General features: G+C 43.7%; 1 protein-coding gene and 1 pseudogene across 1 annotated transcript in view; one reads left to right on the forward strand and one right to left on the reverse strand.

The window, feature by feature from the left end:
* The window catches only part of CREBL2 (cAMP responsive element binding protein like 2), a 32000-nt gene extending 28333 nt beyond the window's left edge, over positions 1–3667 (reverse strand). The window contains exon 1 of the mRNA XM_053554834.1: positions 3308–3667. Coding sequence (XP_053410809.1) covers positions 3308–3322 — 15 coding nt within the window. The 5' untranslated portion in view covers positions 3323–3667. The remainder of the gene's footprint in view (positions 1–3307) is intronic.
* On the forward strand, positions 3576–17464 carry LOC128561929 (40S ribosomal protein SA-like; annotated as a pseudogene).
* Positions 17465–20002: the final 2538 nt, after the last annotated feature.

Below are 20002 nucleotides of genomic sequence, written 5' to 3' on the forward strand. Positions count from 1 at the left end.
AATGTTGGTGTAAGCATGGGTGCAAATGATATACAGCAGCACTCTTAAGAATTACTAAAATGAACATCTCAGGTACCTACTGCACTGTGCTATGGCCCAAGGGAGTCACTGCTAGATAAATAATGGTAACATTTCTTGAGAGCTTACTATGAGTTACACTCTGCACTGGATGTTTTATATACACCACTTCTAATCCTCACTAGGTCTGCAAAGAAGGTATTGGCCTCATTTAACAGATAAGGAGGCCAGGTGTGGTAGCTTGTGCCTGTAAACCTAGCACTCTGGGAGGCCGAGTGGAAGGATTGCTTGAGCTCAGTCAGGAGTTTGAAACCGACCTGAGCAAGAGCAAGATACCATCTCTACTAAAAATAAAAAAAAAAAATTAGCCAAGTGTGGTGGCAGGCACTTATAGTCGCAGCCTCTCAGGAGGCTGAGGTGGGAGGATTGCTGAGCCTAGGAATTTGAGGTTGCAGTGAGCTATAGTGCACTCTAGCTGGAGTGACAGAGTGAGACTAACTCCAAATTATTAACAATAATAAGATAAGAAAAGGGAGGCTCAGAAAGGTTAAACAATTTAACCAAGTTTTTTTTCCCTCCATCCTTCCCAACTAGCCTAGTGAAGATCTACTCAGTATTTGAGCTTTGCTACTTAGTAGTTTCCTAAGCCCCCACTTTTGGATGTCCCAATCTATCTCTTGTTTTACTTTTCCCATTTGCTAATGTATATGTGCTCTGGCTGGCTTGCTCTACTGGAGCACATTCATTAATAAAGCCCAGGTACATTGGGACAATCTCTTTAATATCATTCTGTCCTAATTCAGTTTAATCACTACTAACTAGTACTTTATGCTGTAGTAGGCACACTGTGAGGTGCTTGGAAGCAAGGCTGTCCCTCCCCATTGAAAATCTGTCCTGATCCTCCAGGAGACTAAATGACAGCGTGGAGAACTCCTGGAAAATTCATTTATCCCTACTGGTAAAACAACTCATAATACAGAATCTTTATAAAGGGAGGACCTCAGAGCACATTATCATCATCTGTTTCTTGACAGACTACCGTTCTATAATTGCTGCTCCTGCCTCCTTTATTCTCTTCCATTGTTCTGGCCTGACTGGCAGTCAGTTTGTCATCCTTTAAGCTCTTTCTGGCTTAGCTACCATACTTCCAAGTCCCAACACTCGCCTTTCCTTATAGTGAGGAAAAGGAAACCAGAGACACTGTGATACATATACAATGTGAGGGAAGTGTGTTATGTTTGTACATACTAGGAGGACAACACAATTTTTTGGAATTATAACTAGGGCACAAAGAAAAGCAGGCTGGGAGCTGCCAAAGCCTTATTTAAGGGATGTTTCACCCTGCCTGGCTGTTGAAGGAGTAGTCCAGTCTTGGTGCACATGACATTCAAATATTACTCATCCACAACTACGACATGCATTCAAAGTGAAAGTAGCGTACTCTAGAGGCATCTGGAAACATTGGAAATGAATTTTCTTTTCTTTCTTTTTTTCTTTAAGACAGAGTCTCATTATGTCGTTCTCGGTAGAGTGCTGTAGCATCACAGCTCATAGCAACCTCAAACTCCTGGGCTTAAGCGATTCTGTTGTCTCAGCCTCCCAAGTAGCTGGGACTACAGGTGCCTGACACTACACCTGGCTATTTTTGGTTGCATTTGTCATTGTTGTTTAGCTGGTCCAGGCAGGATTCGAACCCGCCAGCCTTGGTGTATGTGGCTGGTGCTGTAACTGTGCTATGGGTGTCGAGCCTGAGTTTTCTTTTTGATAATCATAAAGATTTTAAAAACTGCTGATTTTTAAAATATTCTCATAAAAACAATGAATTAATAAAGAATGAGAACTGAATTCATTTTGCTTGCTTGTGTACACTATTGCAAGAAAATTATACATAGCCTACCCTCAAAACTTTACTTTACTCTTACAGGCAAAACAATGAAATTTTACATCCTTTCCTGTACCAGACTGCTAGTTTTAGAAATAACTCCTATGTGATTTCATAGGTAAGTAAAATAACTCATAATCGTATGTATTTTCTTGAACTTATTTGAAATTATTGAAGATTCTGAGAAGTTGTCACATGTTTCAAAGATCTGCAAAGGAAACAACTGAAAATTAGAATACACTTTGAGAGTTTCAAGAAGGAAAAATAAGGAACAATACGTTCTTCTAGCCATCTTTAAACAGCATAACAATATTATTTTCTGGTGGCCAGGCATGGTGGCTCATACCTGTAATCTTAGCATTCTGGGAAGCCTAGATGGGTAGACTGCTTGAGTTCAGGAGTGGGAGATTTTACAGTTAGAAGTTTTACTGATTTGTGGAGGAAAAAGGGTACCTAAAGGAAAAAGCTATCATGAGGATTATTCCAGAGATTATGGAAAAGACAACTCTGAAATGAACAGGGAAGGACTAATTTTCACTTTAAAAACTGGCAAAATTTATAAGTCTGATTCCTTGAAATAAAAAAGTCTAATTCCTAAATCTCCTAAAACATCAGTAAGTGAATCCTCGGAAATCCCCATCTTCATGAAATAAAACTAAACACTAACGTGGGCAGATAATAAAGCCAGAAAGGTCATATATAAACTATATGAAGTAACCAGTAATGAACATTATCTATTCCTTACAATCATAAAGATAAGTCGTTTGGATAGGGAAAGTGAGATGGAGACAGATATTAAGATAGATTATCAAAAAGAAATTAACTACTTTTCTTAGAGAAGGTTTTCTAGAGGTTCTGGCAGAATAGCAACAGGAGCTTAGCAGAGTGTTCCAACCAACCACAGGAAAATAGCTCTGGTGTGTGTGCGGGGGGAGTGAAATGATTATATGAATGGGGCATTGAGTAAGGGAGCTTGAGAGAAGAAAGGGGAATCATCAAGGGGAATAGGGCTGGTTCTGGGTGCACTAATTAACGTCCTCACACTGGAGACAGGCTGGCAGGGAGCAAAAGAGGTCAAAAAGAGAAAGCACAGTATTTTCTTCACTTATCTCGATAGGCAAGTCAAGGACTAAGCTTTGCACTACCGGGAAAAGCCGCGACATCGAGTTGCCCTGGGAGTGAAAATTTTCCACAGGAGAGGGCCCTTCCTGGGAAAACGCAGCCCCGGTGTTCCTTGGATTCCTGGCTGGGTTACCATCAGGCACTAACCAGAGGCGAAGGGATGTCTAAGGCAGGTGTTTTGCGGTTGTTGGCATGGACTACTTAGCCGAGGCTCAGCGGCGCAACTAGTTTTAGCGACAAGCAGGCGGCGCGGAGGCAGCTGCGCGTGCAAACCACAAGACTTACCTTACTGTCATCCATCTCGGCAGACTGGCTGGCCGGCCCGGCCAGGCACTCCCTCCCGGGGCCCTCCCCCGGCTCAGCCGGCCCGGCCCGGCCCCCGCCCCGGGGAAGAAGGGGATATGGTTCTGACTGCCTCCTCCTCTCGCCTAACAGTTCGCTTCCCTGATGCCACAGCCACGGGGACGAGGGACCAGTTTAGGAATGGCAGAGCGGACCCCGGAGGCGGCCCCAGTCGCCTCCCTTCGCCGCCGCCGCCTCCTCCTCCCCCTCCATGACAGTCTCTGGGTGTGTTTACAGACGCCCTGGAGAGCGGCCGCGACCGCGGAGTGGGGCGGGAGTGGCGCACGCGGAGGCCTCTTCGGCTGCCGTAGTACTGCGGAATTCTGGGGATTGTAGTTCTCCTCCCCGCAGCCTCTGCGCAGCCGACCGGAAAAGGAACTACAATGTCCACAGAGCCTCGGCCGGGGCGTCGGGGGCGGAGGTTTCCTGTTGGGCCGAGGCGCTGAGGCGACTGGCCCTGGACGCCGGATCGGAGGTTTCGGTGCTCAGCGCAAGCGGCCTGGGGAGAAAGGGAGGAAGGCTGGGTCCCTGGGAGTAGGTCCTCCTCTGGGACTCTGGGGAAACTCTAAAGGTTTTTTGTTTATTTATTTTCTGTTGAGACGCAGTCTTCCTCCGTGGCCGTGGGGTCACAGCTCACAGCAGCCGCAAACTCCTGGGCTCTAGCGATCCTTTTGCCTCAGCCACCTGAGTAGCTGGGCCCACTGGAAACCGCCGCAAGCCCGGCTTTTATTATCATTATTATTATTAGAGACGGGGTCTCGCTCTTGCTGAGACTGGAAGATCTTTATTTTAACAAAACAAAAGCTAAGAATGTAAAATGGTAGGCCAACGGGACAAAATTACAAGAGAGACTTTAACAAATGCAACCGGCGTAACCTAATTCTTTGTAATGAATCCCCCCCAACCCAAAAAAGTTCAAAAAAAAACCTAAACAAACAAAATGGTAGGCCGGATGCAGTGACTCACGCATTCCGGGGGGCCGAGGTGGGCGGATCGCCTGAGCTCACAGGTTCGAGACCAGCCTGAGCCAGAGCGAGACCCCCCCCACCCCCGTCTCTAAAAATAGCCGGGCATTGTGGTGGGAGCTGTCGTCCCAGCTACCTGGGAGGCCGGGGCAAGAGAATCGCCTAAGCCCAAGAGCTGGAGGTTGCTGTGAGCTGTGACGCCACTGCACTCTAACCAGGGCGACAAAGTGAGACTCTGGCCCACTCCCCGCCCCCGAAAAGAAAGTATTTGGTGCAGCTGCTTTTGGAAACAATTTGGCCACTTCTTAGAACATTGGTCACATTTAGGTATATCCCCAATAGAAACAGAAACTTATGACTACCCAAAAACTCTACACAAGTGTTCTCTCCTAGCACGTTACTCAATTGTCTAAAAGTGGGAACAACCCAAATGTCCATCAACGGATGAATAAACTATTTGTGGATATATATACAAAGAATGAAGTACAGGCTGGGAATGGTGTCTCACGCCTGTAATCCTAGCACTTGAGGAGGACGGCAGGAGGATCTCCTGTGCCCAGGAATCGGAGGCCAGCCTGAGGGAGAGGAAGGCCAGAGACCCAAATCTACGGGAAAAAAAAAAAATTACCCGGGCAGGGTGGTAGACACCTGTAGTCCCAGCTACTCAAGGGACAGATGAAGGAGGATCGCTTGAGCACAGGAATTTCAGGTTGCAGTGAGCTATAATGACGCTGTTGCATTCTAGTTCAGATGGAGACAGATGGAGACCCTGTCTAAAATAAAATAATTTTTTTTTAAAGTAAGGATATTCACTACAATGTGTTTGAACCTTGAAGACGTAGCCACATAGTGTATGATTCTGTTTTACATGAAATCTCAAGAACAGACACATCTAAAAAGATAAAAAGTCCACTAGTGGTTGCCAAGGGCTAGGGTTGAAGAATGGCAGGGAGCGAGGGGACCTGGAACAGAGAATGACTATTAGTAGGTTGTAGGTTTCTTTTTGCGTGGTGAAAGTGATTGCAAATTGATTTGGGTATTGGTTGCATAACTCAATGTACTAAAAAAACACTGAATTGTGGTTTAATTCTGGCTAAACCACTTTAACTGAGTGAATTATATGTTGATAAAGTTATTTTTAAAAAGAGTGCCCATGTCCTCCCTCACTTAAAGTCAGTGAGCTTGTCTTTGTTATTATTTTAGTCTATCTTAGGCTTTTGAGAACTTGACAAAGATTGTGTTTGTTAATGGTATGCCTGAACAGCCTTTTGGTTCACACTTTCTCAAAAACACCTGAAGTGCTTTGTTAATCCTTGCAAATTTCATTGAGGTAGAGTTCCCAAATTTAGCAATGAATGTACAGGTCACCCAGTTACATTTGAGTTTCAGATAAACAACAAATACCCTTTCAGTATAAGTATGTCCCATGCAATATTTGGAACACACTTTTACTAAAAAAAATTATTCCATTGTTTATCTGAAAACCAGATGTAACTGGGCATCCTCTATTTTATCTGGCAACTCTAAGTTGAGGATTAATAATAAGAAAATTGACGGATCTCTGTCCCGTCTGTACGATGCTTCAGAGGAACTAAACAAGTTGGTTCCTCCAGGTAAGTGCCCAGCCAGGCAGTGAGGCTGGGAAGAGGTCTGGGGCTGTGGGGAAAGTCGGTGGGGAGGAGGTTGCATGGTCCTGTAAGAGGAGAAACAGCCTCAACCCCGCCCCCACCCCAGGGGTAAAAGTTACATCAGTCATGTCAGCCAGTCCTCCCCTGTTCCAACACCTTGAAAAGGAGCCATCAGGACTCTGGGCAAAAGAAAAAAATACCAGGGAAAGTAGCAACTACTAAGACCTTTAGCTAGAGATGAGGAACTGGACGATGAATACATGAAGATGGTAACCTTTTTTTTTTTAAGACAGAATATCATTTTGTCACCCTCAGTACAGTGCTATGGCGTCATAGCTCACAGCAACCTCCAACTCTTGGACTCAAGTGATTCTGTTGCCTCAGCCTCCCAAGAAATTGGGACTAAGAGCACCAGTGCCTGGTATAGAGACCAGCTCTCACTCTGGCTCAGGCTGGTCTTGAACTTCTGAGCTCGGGCAATCCACCTACCTTGGCCTTCCTGAGTGCTAGGATTACAGTGCCCAGCTAGATAGTAACTTTTGAGGAGGGATAAGAACTCTGTGAAACTCTCTCAAAGTAAGGCAGGCTTTGAGAATGATTTCCCCATCTTCCGGGGATTCTAAATCTTGGTAATAAAGGACAACTTTAACCCACATGAACATTTGGCTCATGTTCCTGGTTCTGATGCCCCTGTTACATACCTGGCACCCATACGTGGGGCAATGTCCTAAGGATTGCAGTAGGTATTGCAGTTCCCCATAACTTTCCAGGTGATTGGGACAGAGGGTCCTGGAGAAACCTGACTTGGACTCTCCTCCAGAGGCACCACTGAGACGTTTGGCCTGACGACTCCTTGGCAGGTCTAATCAACATCCCTTGTCCCTAAGGAAAAGTCTGTCCTTTATTCTGGTCTGGCAACAAGTGCACTCCTGTTTTTGTTTGTATACACACCTGGTCTACTCTCTGATTTTGAGTGCACCACCTGTTTCTGCCTATGCATGCACTTGGTTACAAGGGCACACTCTGATTTTGATTTAGAGGGCCCTCCCTGTCTCTGCGTATGCTCCTTTTATGTCTGTGTATACATCCACCTGCTATCTGTGTACACACCCAGTTCTGTTTGTGTACACACCTGGCTATCAGTGCACACTCTGATTACGTGTGCACCTTCTGTTTCTGTTTTTGTGTACATCTGGTATTTGTCTCTGTTTATGTGTGTATACACCTGGAGGAAAGCCCTCTGGGGACTGCCTGATTGGGCCACTTTCCTCTTACAGCCTGGCCCAGCCTGAGGCTCACCAGCAATTCCCAAACTGCATTCCTGGGGGCCAGAGAGACCTCTGCCAGTCCACCAGACCTCTCAAAAGTGTCTGCTAGAGGCGGCGCCTGTGGCTCAGTCAGTAGGGCGCAGGCCCCATATACCGAGGGTGACAGGTTCAAACCCGGCCCCCGCCAAACTGCAACCAAAAAATAGCCGGACGTTGTGGCGGGCGCCTGTAGTCCCAGCTACTTGGGAGGCTTAGGCAAGAGAATCGCTTAAGCCCAGGAGTTGGAGGTTGCTGTGATCTGTGTGAGGCCACGGCATGCTACCAAGGGCCATAAAGTGAGACTCTGTCTCTACAAAAAAAAAAAAAGTGTCTGCTAGAGCTGTTCTTGCTTTCCACCTTGGCGCACTCTTGCTTTTTAATGAGGGGAACGTCCTTCTCATCCTCGGTCCAGCCATGCCCTCCCCACTACTAAGCCTTCTTCTTATGAGTGGAACTTCCCTTCCTTCCACTGTCTTCTTGCATCTCCACCTGCCGTAAAAATTGTGTCTCTGCCAACAAAAATTCACACAGCATCCTTCAATGTTGCTTATTCATCCATCCTTGCACCTTCATGAGGCAGCAGGACGGCCATGCTAGGCTGAGTGGAGAAGCACTCAAGCCCAGTCGCCAGCCCCTCTGGAGGGAGGACTAAGACCTTTTGAACCATGTGCTGGAATCTGAAAACACAGAAGTATACACATTGGCTTCAAGACAGTGGTGATCTCAAGGGAGAGGAATAGGATGCCAAGGGTGGTGGATAGTTAGCTCTATAGTTGTCATTGTAACTTTTTTTTTTTTATTTGATTTATTTATTTTTTTTTTTTTTTCTGGCCGGGGCTGGGTTTGAACCCGCCACCTCAGGCATATGGGGCTGGCACCTTTCTCCTTTGAACCACAGGCACTGCCCTGTCATTGTAACTTTTAAAGAGTAAATGTAATGGTTTGGTAGGTGTGGAGTGTATGTAAGGTTGGTTATTTTTTTCTGTACATTTGAAATTTTATGCAAAATAGGAATTAGAAAACTTAGAAAACTACCAGTAAACCGTTCACTCTAAAAAATTATGGAAATATACTTTAAATTGTACACAAATTTAATTTATAAAGATGAATTCTACTCATAAGAGACTTTGTAAAGGGAAGAAAATCTTATGAACAAGTATCGTACATATGTTAATCATTTGCTGAAAAGTGCCCAGAATTGGCAACAAAGAGATGAAGAGAAAAGAAGAGGATGTATTAGGTTCTATAAGTACAGTATAAATTCTCAAGGACTTTAGTGCAGGAGAGGGAAATATACACATAAGACTAAATCACTCACTAAACAGGAAATTTTGTGAAAAATAATACAGACTGAGTTTAACATCATGTGCTGATAAGTTGAAGTTAAGGGGGTGTTTATGGTGGTTAGGGAGAGCCAACTCTTAGACTGTGGACAAAAGAAGAGTGACAATAGCAAACAGATTTTTGCAACACAGTTTCACTCTGTTGCTCTGGGTAGAGTGCTGTGGTGTCATCATAGCTCTCAGCAACCTCAAACTCCTGGGCTTGAGAAATCCTCTTGCCTCAGCCTCCACATAGCTGGGACTACAGCTGCCTGCCACTACACCCAGCTAGTTTTTCTATTTTTAGTGGAGGCAGGGTCTTGCTCTTACTCAGGCTTGTCTGGAACTCCTGTATTCAAGCAATCACCAGCCATGGCCTCCCACAGTGCTAGGATTACAGGAGTGAGCCATCGCACTGAGCCTCAAACAGATTTTTTAAAGCGTTTGGGGGAAGTTTAGATGAATGTGCTCTCAGGGTCCTGGGCATATTCTATATCCATGGTTTTCCATCTTTTCTTCCTATACCATCTTCTTAAAAAGGAACCTCTAAAGGCATGTAATTCCTTTTTTAAAAATGCATGTGTTTCTCCTTGTTCCCCTTCCTACCCATTACATAAACATGTTTCATACACTCTCAAGACACCCCACACAGAGGCACTGTTGGCCTATGTTGCATAAGCCTCTGCCAGTGCTCTGGAGTTTCTTGTAGTGACTTATTAAATAGCATGGTACACACCCGCTCCTACTAGTTCTCATGCTCCCCATGCCCTCACCTCTCTCCCTCTATTCATTTCTGTCTCTTTCTCTTATTCCCTTTACTGGTAGGCTAAAAGCACAGGTGTCTAAACAGAGCCAAGATGATCATGTTACTGCATGGGCCGCCTGGGTCGCTTGGGCTCATATCTCCTGGGGAACATCAGAGGGAAACGAAACTCATTAAAATAGCTTGTTAGGCTCCAGCTGACTTTCCATTTAGTCTGACACATAGGGGCCTGAAAATTTAAAAAGTGCCCAGCTCTTTCCAAACTTCCATTAGAAACAAAAAATATTTGCTACAATTCTAGCTTGGAAATTTTTCCATCTCCAATACAATCTGGAAATAGTAATAATTTTTTAAAAGACCTACCAAGAAAGAGACAAAGGTGGCCACAAAATCTCCCATACTAACTTCTGACCCACCTTACCACACATATAAACTTGGGAAAGAAGATATCTCAGAGTCATCTCACAAATGACCATTCATGACTTCCCTGTCCCTGGCTTGTCTTTTCAAAGGTTGATCGTCTACGGCTGAGTGATAAGGATTTTAAAAGGCAGCAGAGTTTGTACAGTGAATTTGCAGATAGCTCAACTCATGACACAGAGACTGAGAAAGGAAAGGAAGAAAACCATTCAAAGAAAAAAACAAGCCACTGATTGAAGAGAGATAGCGGGTGGCATGAGATTAAGTGAGGAGAGTAAGGGAACAAAAATTAATCTTATTATTGAAACCACAAACAAGGCGAACAGCACAATATTCTACATTCAGGAATGCCCTGGCTACGTTGATATGGAAATCCAGTGCTTGAACAACAGAGTATTATTGCTGCTGATGTGGTAATCTTCGGAGGTACGGGGGAAAAGTGGGTGGCTCATGTGAAATTCATGAGATGCTTGAGGTGAACTCACTGTTGAAGCATGAGTCATGTTTTGTTTTGTGTGTGGTTTTTTTCTTCCACTTTATTTTATAGATAAGTATTCCTCTGTACTTTTTGTTTTCTGAAACTCTAGCTTATTTTCACGAGACTATAAAATATTCCATCTGAAAAGTTTATTTTTGTTCTAAAGGCATTTTGCAACATGCCTCTCCTCCTTTGGCCTACACAGACAAAAATGCCTACATTTGCATACAGCACAGTACCTATTTACTCTCTGCATTGGCTAGAAATTTCAGAGGCAAGAGTCAAAGGAACATTTTCACAGTGAGCACATAATGCAGCCTCCAGCTTGTCAGCAGGAGCAAAATAAATAAATAAAGCCAAGAAGTACTGAAACAGTCTATTGACAGGGAAGGAAAAAGAGACCCCATCAGCATAAAAAGAAGGAAGAGAAAATGAAGCTCAAGGAACTAAAACCTTCTGTGTTCAAACTTTCCCTCACCTCTTCCCCTTCACCAACATACTAGAAGCTTCCCCTCAAACTCAGCCACAGCTGTTCTTTATACTGCCTTAACTACTATTTTCTACTTATAATACTGTTGCTATTCCTAAGCCATATACATACCTAACTCAGTGGAAAGAATAAAGTGTGCCCTTATTTGAAGAAAGAATAGAACATTTATTTATTTGGCCAATAAGAAACTGTTTAAAACTGAACTACCCTTTGTAAAAGACGGTTTGCCAAGCATCACTGTTAGTCATTTACACTTCAGTATGAATATGATTCTTTTCTTACCTGATCTCTAATGATTCATTTAATATAGGGTTTGCATAGGGGGAAAGGGGAATATATAGTTTTGAAGAACAGGTGTTATAAGAGGGGAAAGAGCTGGGTAGATCTGACTGTTATGATTGGGCTTTGAGCATTTAAAGAGCAGCAAATAGACACTGGATGCCTGTTGGGGGTGGGGAAGGAAGGTGGGGGAGGTAGGAGAGAGCTGAGGAAAGAGCAAGTGATCAGGTACCTTCTTTCACAATTCTCCTGAGGATTTACCCAACACACACACACAAGGCCAGGCACATTTTCTCTTACTGACTCAGACCTAAAGAGGTCTAAGCTTACTGTGGCATATGTTATAGATAGAGCAAGTAAAAAAAAAAACTCAATCTGCAAGTATAGCTTAAAAGCCCCCCCCTTTTTTAAATTGGTTCAGGTTCATTGAGGGTACTTGTTCACATTTATTAAGTAAAGCCCCTCCCATAACTGTGTCCCACCCCCCAAAAGAGTGCTATATTAAAAGCCTTTTTAAAAAAGCAACTTTCTTCCTTCAAAATTCACTTGTTTCCAGTGTAACTTTTGGTAAACACAAAGTGTTGGCTAAATGAAAATCTGACAGTGCGCCTCTTCTGGATTTTTTATATTTAAGGAATAAAAGACAGGAATCCTGGGTGATTTCAGAGGAAGTGTGCTGTTGGTACTGGAGACTTTCACAGAGGAATCGTTTCTTACTCTGTAAATAGTCTTTTTTTGGGGAGGACAGTCTCACTTTGTCGCCCTTGGTAGAGTGCTTTGATGTCATAGCTCACAGCAACCTCAAACTCTTGGGCTCAAGAGATTCTCTTGACTCCGCCTTCTGAGTAGCTGGGACTACAGGTGCCCACCACAACGCCCGGCTATTTTTAGAGACAAAGTCTTGCTCTTGTTCAGGCTGGTCTCAAACCTGTGAGCTCAGACAATCCACCTGCCTCGGCCTGCCAGAGTGCTAGGATTACAGACGCGAGCCACTGTGCTTGGGCCTATAAATAGTCTTAACTGTTCCAATTTTTGCTTTAATCTTCCTTATTTCTGAGAAAAACAATGGAAACGAAAATTTACCACTGGGATCCTATCAAACCTGCTTATAAGTACTATGTTGATAAGAATTTAAGTGTGGATACTATTTCCTGCCTCCACTTATGTACTATCTATCGGTAGATATAAATATCATTGACTCTTTCTTTTTGGTATCACTCTGTAATATTATGGATATTTTGATTTTTCTGTTTGGGATCACATAGCAGTCACATTTTCATTTATTGTTTTGATTAACTTATAAATTTAGGTTAAGAACTTATTTTTTATTTTTATTTATTTTTTGGAGACAGAGTCTCACTTTGTCAACCTCAGTAGAGTGCTATGGTGTCATAGCTCACAGCAATCTCAAACTCTTGGGCTCAAGCAATCCTTTTGCCTCAGCCTCCCGAGTAGCTGGGACTACAGGCACATGCCACAATGCCCAGCTATTTTTAGAGACAGGGTCTTGCTGTTGCTCAGACTGTCTCGAACTCCTGAACTCAGTCAATCCACCTGCCTCGGCCTCCCAGAGTGCTAGGATTACAGGTGTAAGCCACCTCAACTGGCCTAAGACCTAAGAATTTTTTTTTTTTCAGAGACAGAGTCTCACTTTGGTAGAGTGGTGTGGCATCACAGCTCACAGCAACCTCCAGCTCTTGGGCTTAGATGATTCTCTTGCCTCAGCCTCCCGATTAGCTGAGACTTCAGGCGCCCACCACAATGCCCAGCTATTTTTTTGTTATTATTGCAGTTTGGCTGGGGCCGGGTTCGAACCCACCACCCGCGGTATATGGGGCTGGCACCCTACTCACTGAGCCACAGGCGCTGCCCAAGAATTTTTTTTAAAGCATATTTTCTTTTACTTTTCTTTGGACACAGAGTCTTACTCAGTTGCCCTTGGTAGAGTGCTGTGGCATCATAGCTCACAACAACCTCAAACTCTTGGGTTCAAGCAATCCTCTTCCCTCAGCTTTCCAAGTAGCTAGGACTACAAGCTTGCACCACAACTTTTGGCTAACAGAGTATCACTCTGTTACCCAGGCTAGACATGGCATTAGCCTAGCTCACAGCAACCTCAAACTCCTAGGCTCAAGCAATCCTCTTGCCTCTGTCACCTGAGTAGCTGGGTCTACAGGTACATACCACCATGCCCAGCCAATTTTTCTATTTTTGGTAGAGATAGGGTCTCATTTTGCTCAGCTGACGTTGAACTTCTAAGCTCAAGAGATCCACCTACCTCAGCCTCCCAAATTGCTAAGATTATGGGCATGAGCTACTGAGCCTGGCTATAAAGATTTTTTTTTTCTTTCTACATAAAATACTCATATATATTATATATAATATATATGTGTGTGTGTGTGTATATATATATATATATTCTAGGTAGTCACAGTGGCTCACGCCTGTAATCCCAGCACTCTGGGAGGGATTAGGGCTCAGGAGTTCAAGACTAGTCTGGGTAAGAATGAGACCCCATCTCTAAAAAACTGCTGGGTGTTATGGCAGGCACCTGTAGTCCCAGCTACTAGGGAGGTTGAGGCAAGACAATCACTTAAGTCCAAGAGTTTGAGGTTGCTGTGAGCTGTGATGCCATTGCACTCTACTGAAGGCAACAAAGTAAGACTCAATCTCAAAAAAAAAAAAAAATGTAAAGGGAACCCTTTCATCTTTATTTTATAAGCAAGCTCAGGTTGAGTCTATATTCACTATTTATGGCTTTTATAAATTCGCACCATGCTGTTCCTCAGCTTTACAAAGGTCTTTCTTTCTCCTGTCAAGTTTTCCATTGGCCTTTTCTTTTTTTTTTTTTTTTTTTTTTTGTGTTTTTTGGCCAGGGCTGGGTTTGAACCCGCCACCTCCGGCATATGGGACCGGCGCCCTACTCACTGAGCCACAGGTGCTGCCCTCCATTGGCCTTTTCTGAGCAGTTTTGAGACCATGACCTCTCTTTCTAGGGGCAGTCACCAGAACTGTTAGGTAGGTAGATAGAAATCAGCTCGCTTGGGGAAAGGGAACAAAGGGCAGGACCCCAAGACCCATATTTTGGTACCACCCACCTTAATTCTCTCCCAAGAGATTGCTTACACCGGGGTGGTGGACACACCCTACCGATCTACGAAGCAGAAGTTAGTGTACCAATTGCAAAAGGCTGCAGCAGCCTAGCAACAGGTGCTATTGAGTCTTGAAGGTGACCAAGAACAGCCTTAATTTCCAATCCAATTTTTCTGCCATCTGCATAATCCCCAGCTCTTATTTATTTGGGGCAGGAAAGAGGTGGGTGGATTACTTGTAATTATCCTACAGTTTTAAAAGCAAAAAACATAAATATGAACTCACCTGATGATTTTATTGTCTATTTTAGGTTACATAAAATAATTGAAGTGTTTCTGTTTGTCATTTTTTTTTTTTTTGAGTGTGATACTTCTTGAGGCATTCTCCAGGATGAAGTCCGGGTCTCCTCTTACACATCTCACCGGTTTCTCTCCTCCCACCTTTCTCATTTCTTCCACTGCAAACCGTGCAATCCTTTGTTGATGTTTTTTCATTTTGCATTATAAAATGCATCTTCCCATTTAGCCTTTCCTCCGTGTCAGAAGATGGTGGTCTTCCCCTCTTTCTTGAGTTTCTGTTCCTTAACACTGCTCACAGATGAGTGATGAGATTTCTCCTATGAGAAAGGTACATCTTCACTTTTTCTCCACTCTCCTTCTTATCTAATGCATAAAGGATTTGTAGTTGTTCATAACTGCAACTTCCATCAGCCAGAAGAATAGGTTTCTTCCACCATTTGTAGGGCCTCCTTGTAAATCCATATCATCTACAATACTGATCAGCTCTGTCCATTCTTCCTATAAACTTTCTGTATTCTAAAATAACTGTCAGTGTTTCCATTTGAATAATGATCAACTGTGTTTGAGGATCACAGAACATTAGCATTGTCAATAACCTCTTGTCATGGAATGAGAGGCACATAATTTTCACATTACATCGAGAGGCACATAATTCATATTCCTGAAGTATCTTCTTCTTCAGATCGCTTGGAAAATCCTTCTTAGATGGCCATAACTGTTCCTAATATATGTATTTTCATTTTAAGCAACTCCTGAGCAAGTTGTGGGCTTATATAGAATCTGTGATAGCCTGAACCACTCATATATGCTTGCAAACAAAACTTGTGCCAAAGGAATCATTATTCGAGAGGTAAATGGCAAATCACGATGAATACGACTTTCTGTCGTGTGTCTTGCTATAACAGGGAATGTGAGAAAACACCTAACCATTTTCTGAATCACATAGACAAAAAATTCCTAGGTCCCACTTTGTATGCTTCTTTGGATTGTAGCCCTTGAATTGAATATTTCCTTTGAAACCTACTGTGCTCTCATCTGTAGCCACATTTCTTCCCAGTACATGAAGTTTGTTGCATTTGTTGTCAATATACTCACTAACATTCTTCACCTTGCTCCCTTGGGTACACACACTACCTTGAGCTACGATGTTTTGGACATCTTCCCACATCGGAGTGGAAAAGGAGAATCATTATGTCAGATAAGGTCCAACACAGGATTGGAAAGGGTTTAAGACTAATTATTATGTCCTTAGCTTCCATCTATATTGTGGTCCACCCTAACCCATGAGCTCTCAGAGAGCCTCATGGGAAGGCTGCCTGTGTAGTAAGACTCTGGTTCTAAAGTGACCCCTGGACCATGAGGTAAGCCCAGCCCACTGCCCAATGAGGTCTATTAAGCTGTCTATGGCAAATATATCTTACTTTGTAAACCTATATCTTGCTCTGTAAACCAATCTTTCTCTTTCTCAATAAGCTTTGTTTCATGCTTGTCTTATTTTGTGGTGTCTGGTCATTGTGTGACCAAGAGTATCCCAGGAACCAAGGACACAGATAGCTGCTTGAAGCCCTGACGTTTTAGGATGCAGGCAGCTGTCTTAAAACCTGACAGAACTGCTTCAGCAACACTTCCCTTGTGTGGATGAACCATTGTTTAGTCTGCTTATTTTTTAATCTGAGTGAAATGACCATTCTGTTTTCATTTCTGTCCTGGACTTGGTCCTGCCCAACATTTTCTCTGGCCTTCTGCTGGAAATTTTTGGACCCGTAACCACAGTGATCTCTAGGAATGTCATGTAGGCACATACATATTTTCCACACAAATACTGATATTCATTCCTTTGATTAAAAATAAAACTGGCTGGGCATGGTGGCTCACTCCTGCAATCCTAGCACTCTGGGAGGCCAAGGCAGGTAGATTGCCTGAGTTCACAGGTTCGAGACCAGCCTGAGCCAGAGCCAGACCCTGTCTCTAAAAATAGCCAGGCATTGTGGTGGGCACCTGTAGTCCCAGCTACTTGGGAGGCTGAGGCAAGAGAATTGCTTGAGTCCAAGTGTTTGAGGTTGCTGTGAGCTATGACACCAAGGCACTCTACCAGGGCCAACAAAGCAAGACTGTCTCAAAAAAAAAAAACAAAAAACTGTTCTTCTGGATTTCCACCATAACTTAAAGGGAAACTTTGACAGTGTCTGGAGTCCTTGATGTCCTGCAAATGAAGGAGGAGGATGGCCTCAAATTCCTTGCAACAAGAACCCACTTAGGTGGCACCAACCTTGACTTCCAAATGGAACAGTACATCTACAAAAGGGAAAGTGATGGCATCTACGTCATAAATCTGAAGAGGACCTGGGAAAGTCTTCTGTTGGCAGCTCTTGCCATGGTTGCCATTGAAAACCCTGCTGCTGTCAGTGTCAGATCCTCCAGGAATACCGGCCAGCGAGCTGTGCTGAAGTTTGCTGCTGCCACTCGAGCCACTCCTATTGCTGGCCGCTTCACTCCCGGAACCTTCACTAACCAGATCCAGGCAGCGTTCTGGGAGCCTCGTCTTCTCATGGTTACTAATTCCAGGGCTGACCTCCAGCCTCTCACAGAGGCGTCTCCTGGTAACCTGCCTACCATTGCTCTGTGTAACACAGATTCTCCTCTGCCATCACAAGCAACAACAAGACTAATTTGATGAATCCTCCTATAAGATTCTGAAAAGGGCGCTCACTCAGGAGGTCTGACCTCATGGATGCTGGCCCTGGAAGTTCTCTGCATGCATGGCACCATCTCCCGTGAACATCCATGGGAGGTCATGCCTGATCTCTACTTCTACAGAGATCCCAAAGAAACTGAAAAGGAAGAGCAGGCTGAGAAAGCTGTGACCAAGGAGGAATTTCTGTGTGAATGGACTCTCCAGCTGCTGAGTTTACTGCTACTCAACCCTCTGTGCCTACTCAGCAGATCCCTACATCCCTGCTGAAGATTGGCGTGCCTAGTCTGCCACTGAAGACTGGTCTGCAGCTCCCACTGCTCAGGTCACTGAATGGTTGGGAACAACCACTGAGTGGTCCTAAGCTGTTCTTCCACAAGCTCTTAAACAAGATGGAAATAGGTTGGTGGAAATAAATGTCAGTTAAAAAATTTTTTTAATTAGAACTTCAAACCAGCATCTATTTATCCCAATGAAATGGTATTATCAGAACTGAGAATTTATACAAGTAGTTATTTTGACACAAGAATCATTTTATAATGCAGTATAGGAATTTTAAAGTCCTGAGAGTTTAATACAGCCTGTCCTGACACTGCTGTCCTTACAATGATGAGATTCAAAACACAAAAGGAGCAACATCCTCCTTCCACTTTTCCATGACACATCCCACAATATCATTGTGAATTTTTATCAATTGTCTTTACACTGAAGCTCTGGCCTCTAGATATTTTTCTAAAGCAGAATAGGAAGTTATTTTGTCTTAAGTAATGCTGTCTTCCTCAAAAAAAAAAAAAAAAGTCTTGAATTGCATAGCTGCCAGTTCATGATGGTCTTGTTCTGGCTGACGTGCACACATTCAGTTAAGGATTGTGCAAGAAACTTCTCTTCCTGTGGTGTCTGGCCCTCTGGTCATCAGCCTGGACTTTCTTAGCCTTTCTTCCACCCTTTCCCTTTTTTCACACGGTTGTGCTGTGTTCTGCTATTTTTGCTGCTTTGGTTTTTTAACATAGCAAGGTCTTGGGGCAGGGGTGGGGGTTATCCTTTCCCTAATCCATTAAGATTCCTTTTTTTTTTTAAAACTCAAAGTCTCATTCTGCCACGGTAGGTAAGAGTGCTTTGGTGTCATAGCTCACAGCAACCTCAGACTCTGGGGCTCAAGTGACCCTCTCGCTTCAGCCTCCCAAGTAGCTGGGACTATAAGCACCCACCACCATAACTAGCTATTTTTCTATTTACTTATTTATTTATTTAGAGACAGAGTCTCACTCTGTTGCCCTGGGTAGAGTGCCATAATGTCATCATAGCTCACAGCAACCTCAGTCTCTTGGACTCAAAATATCCTCAGCCTCCTGAGTAGCTAGGACTACAGAGGCCCACCACAATGTCTGGCTAGTTTTTCTATTTAGTAGAGACAGGATCTGGCTCTTGCTCAAGCTGCTGTTGAACTCCTGAGCTCAGGCCATCTGCCTGCCTGGGCCTCCCAGAGTGCTAGGATTACAGGTGTGAGCCACCGCACCTGTCCCCTTAAAGGTTTACAGTTTGTTTCATTCTGTTTTGCCTTGGAAAATTTCAGGCCTTCTAGCTATCCTTAGGCTCCTTTCCCACTCAGCATGGAACTTGTCTGTGATTGGCTTTGCTCTTACTGCTAAAGGTGAGACCCTTACTTGTTACCTTCCTCCCTAGTCATAGCTCCCAGAGGACAAGATCACACCTCCCATCTCTCCTTCCACTGTGAGATGCCTGAGGCATCTGTAGCAGGCTGCAAGTTGTAGGTTGGCTGCATTTGCCCACCCCCACTATCCCTGGTCTCATTCCTGTTTTTCTCCCTGTTTCTACCCCTAGATCCACATAGATCTATTTCTCCCCTTGTCACTGTTGCAGTGCTCCATTGCCTCCCTTTCCCCCCACTTCCTAACTCCCCCTCGTTGTCGGCCTCCTCCTTTACTCTTCTGCTGTCTTTTATTTAGCCTTGGCAAGAGCTATTTTTGCAGTTTCACCAGGTGCCTGTCGGGCAGCTCCATCCCCAGCCAACCAAAGTGCTAGTCTCTCCATTCCACAGGTGCTATTACTAAGCTGGGAGGAGATGTCTCTTGTGGAGCCAGCAGGTGACAGAATTAGAACTTTTTCAGCATTCTTCAAAGAAGCTGCCTCCCCAGCTTTTCTTCTTTAACATTTCCAGCAAAAACAGGTGGTCCCTCCACCAGTAGTAAATTCCTAGATATTTTTACCCACCACTCCATAAACAAAACGACAGTGTTATTGGACATGTCATACAACCAAGAATATGAGTAATGTCTCCATTAATCAATTTGCCAAAGAAAACAGGTTGCTATCTAAGCCTGTTTAGAGAGATGCTTGCTATGTGAAGGAAAAAATACTCAAGCATCTGCTTAAGCATATACTGTCAAAATGTAAATGATAGATACTTGGTGATCTGGTGTGTTTTGAAGTTAACCTATGTAACCAGCATCAACTATACAGTTGAAATTCCATGAATTGTTGCAGGAACCTCGCTGTAATTCCATGAGTAGTGCCTGCTACACTGGGGCTGGGCTAGAGACAACATGGAGTCCAAGAGAGACTACTACTACTAGATTTGTCAATATATTAGGAAATAGCAAACTAGAAAGAAATCTTTCAGCTATGGTATGATTAATTCATTATTTTATCCATCCATGCATTTACAAAACATATTGAGCTGCTCCTTCTCACCAGACACTGTGCTATACACCCTGGAGATATCAAGATTAACTAGAGAGTGTCTCTATCCTGGAAAAACTGACACACTAATGGGGATTTATTTACATTGTATGTATATACTTTCTTAAGTATACAAATGAATAACTTCAGGATAGTGTGATGATAAAGATATACATAACATATAGAAAAGAAAGGCGGCTAA

This window comes from Nycticebus coucang, chromosome 12 (assembly GCF_027406575.1).
Source record: "Nycticebus coucang isolate mNycCou1 chromosome 12, mNycCou1.pri, whole genome shotgun sequence".
NCBI classification, from domain to species: Eukaryota; Metazoa; Chordata; class Mammalia; order Primates; family Lorisidae; genus Nycticebus; species Nycticebus coucang.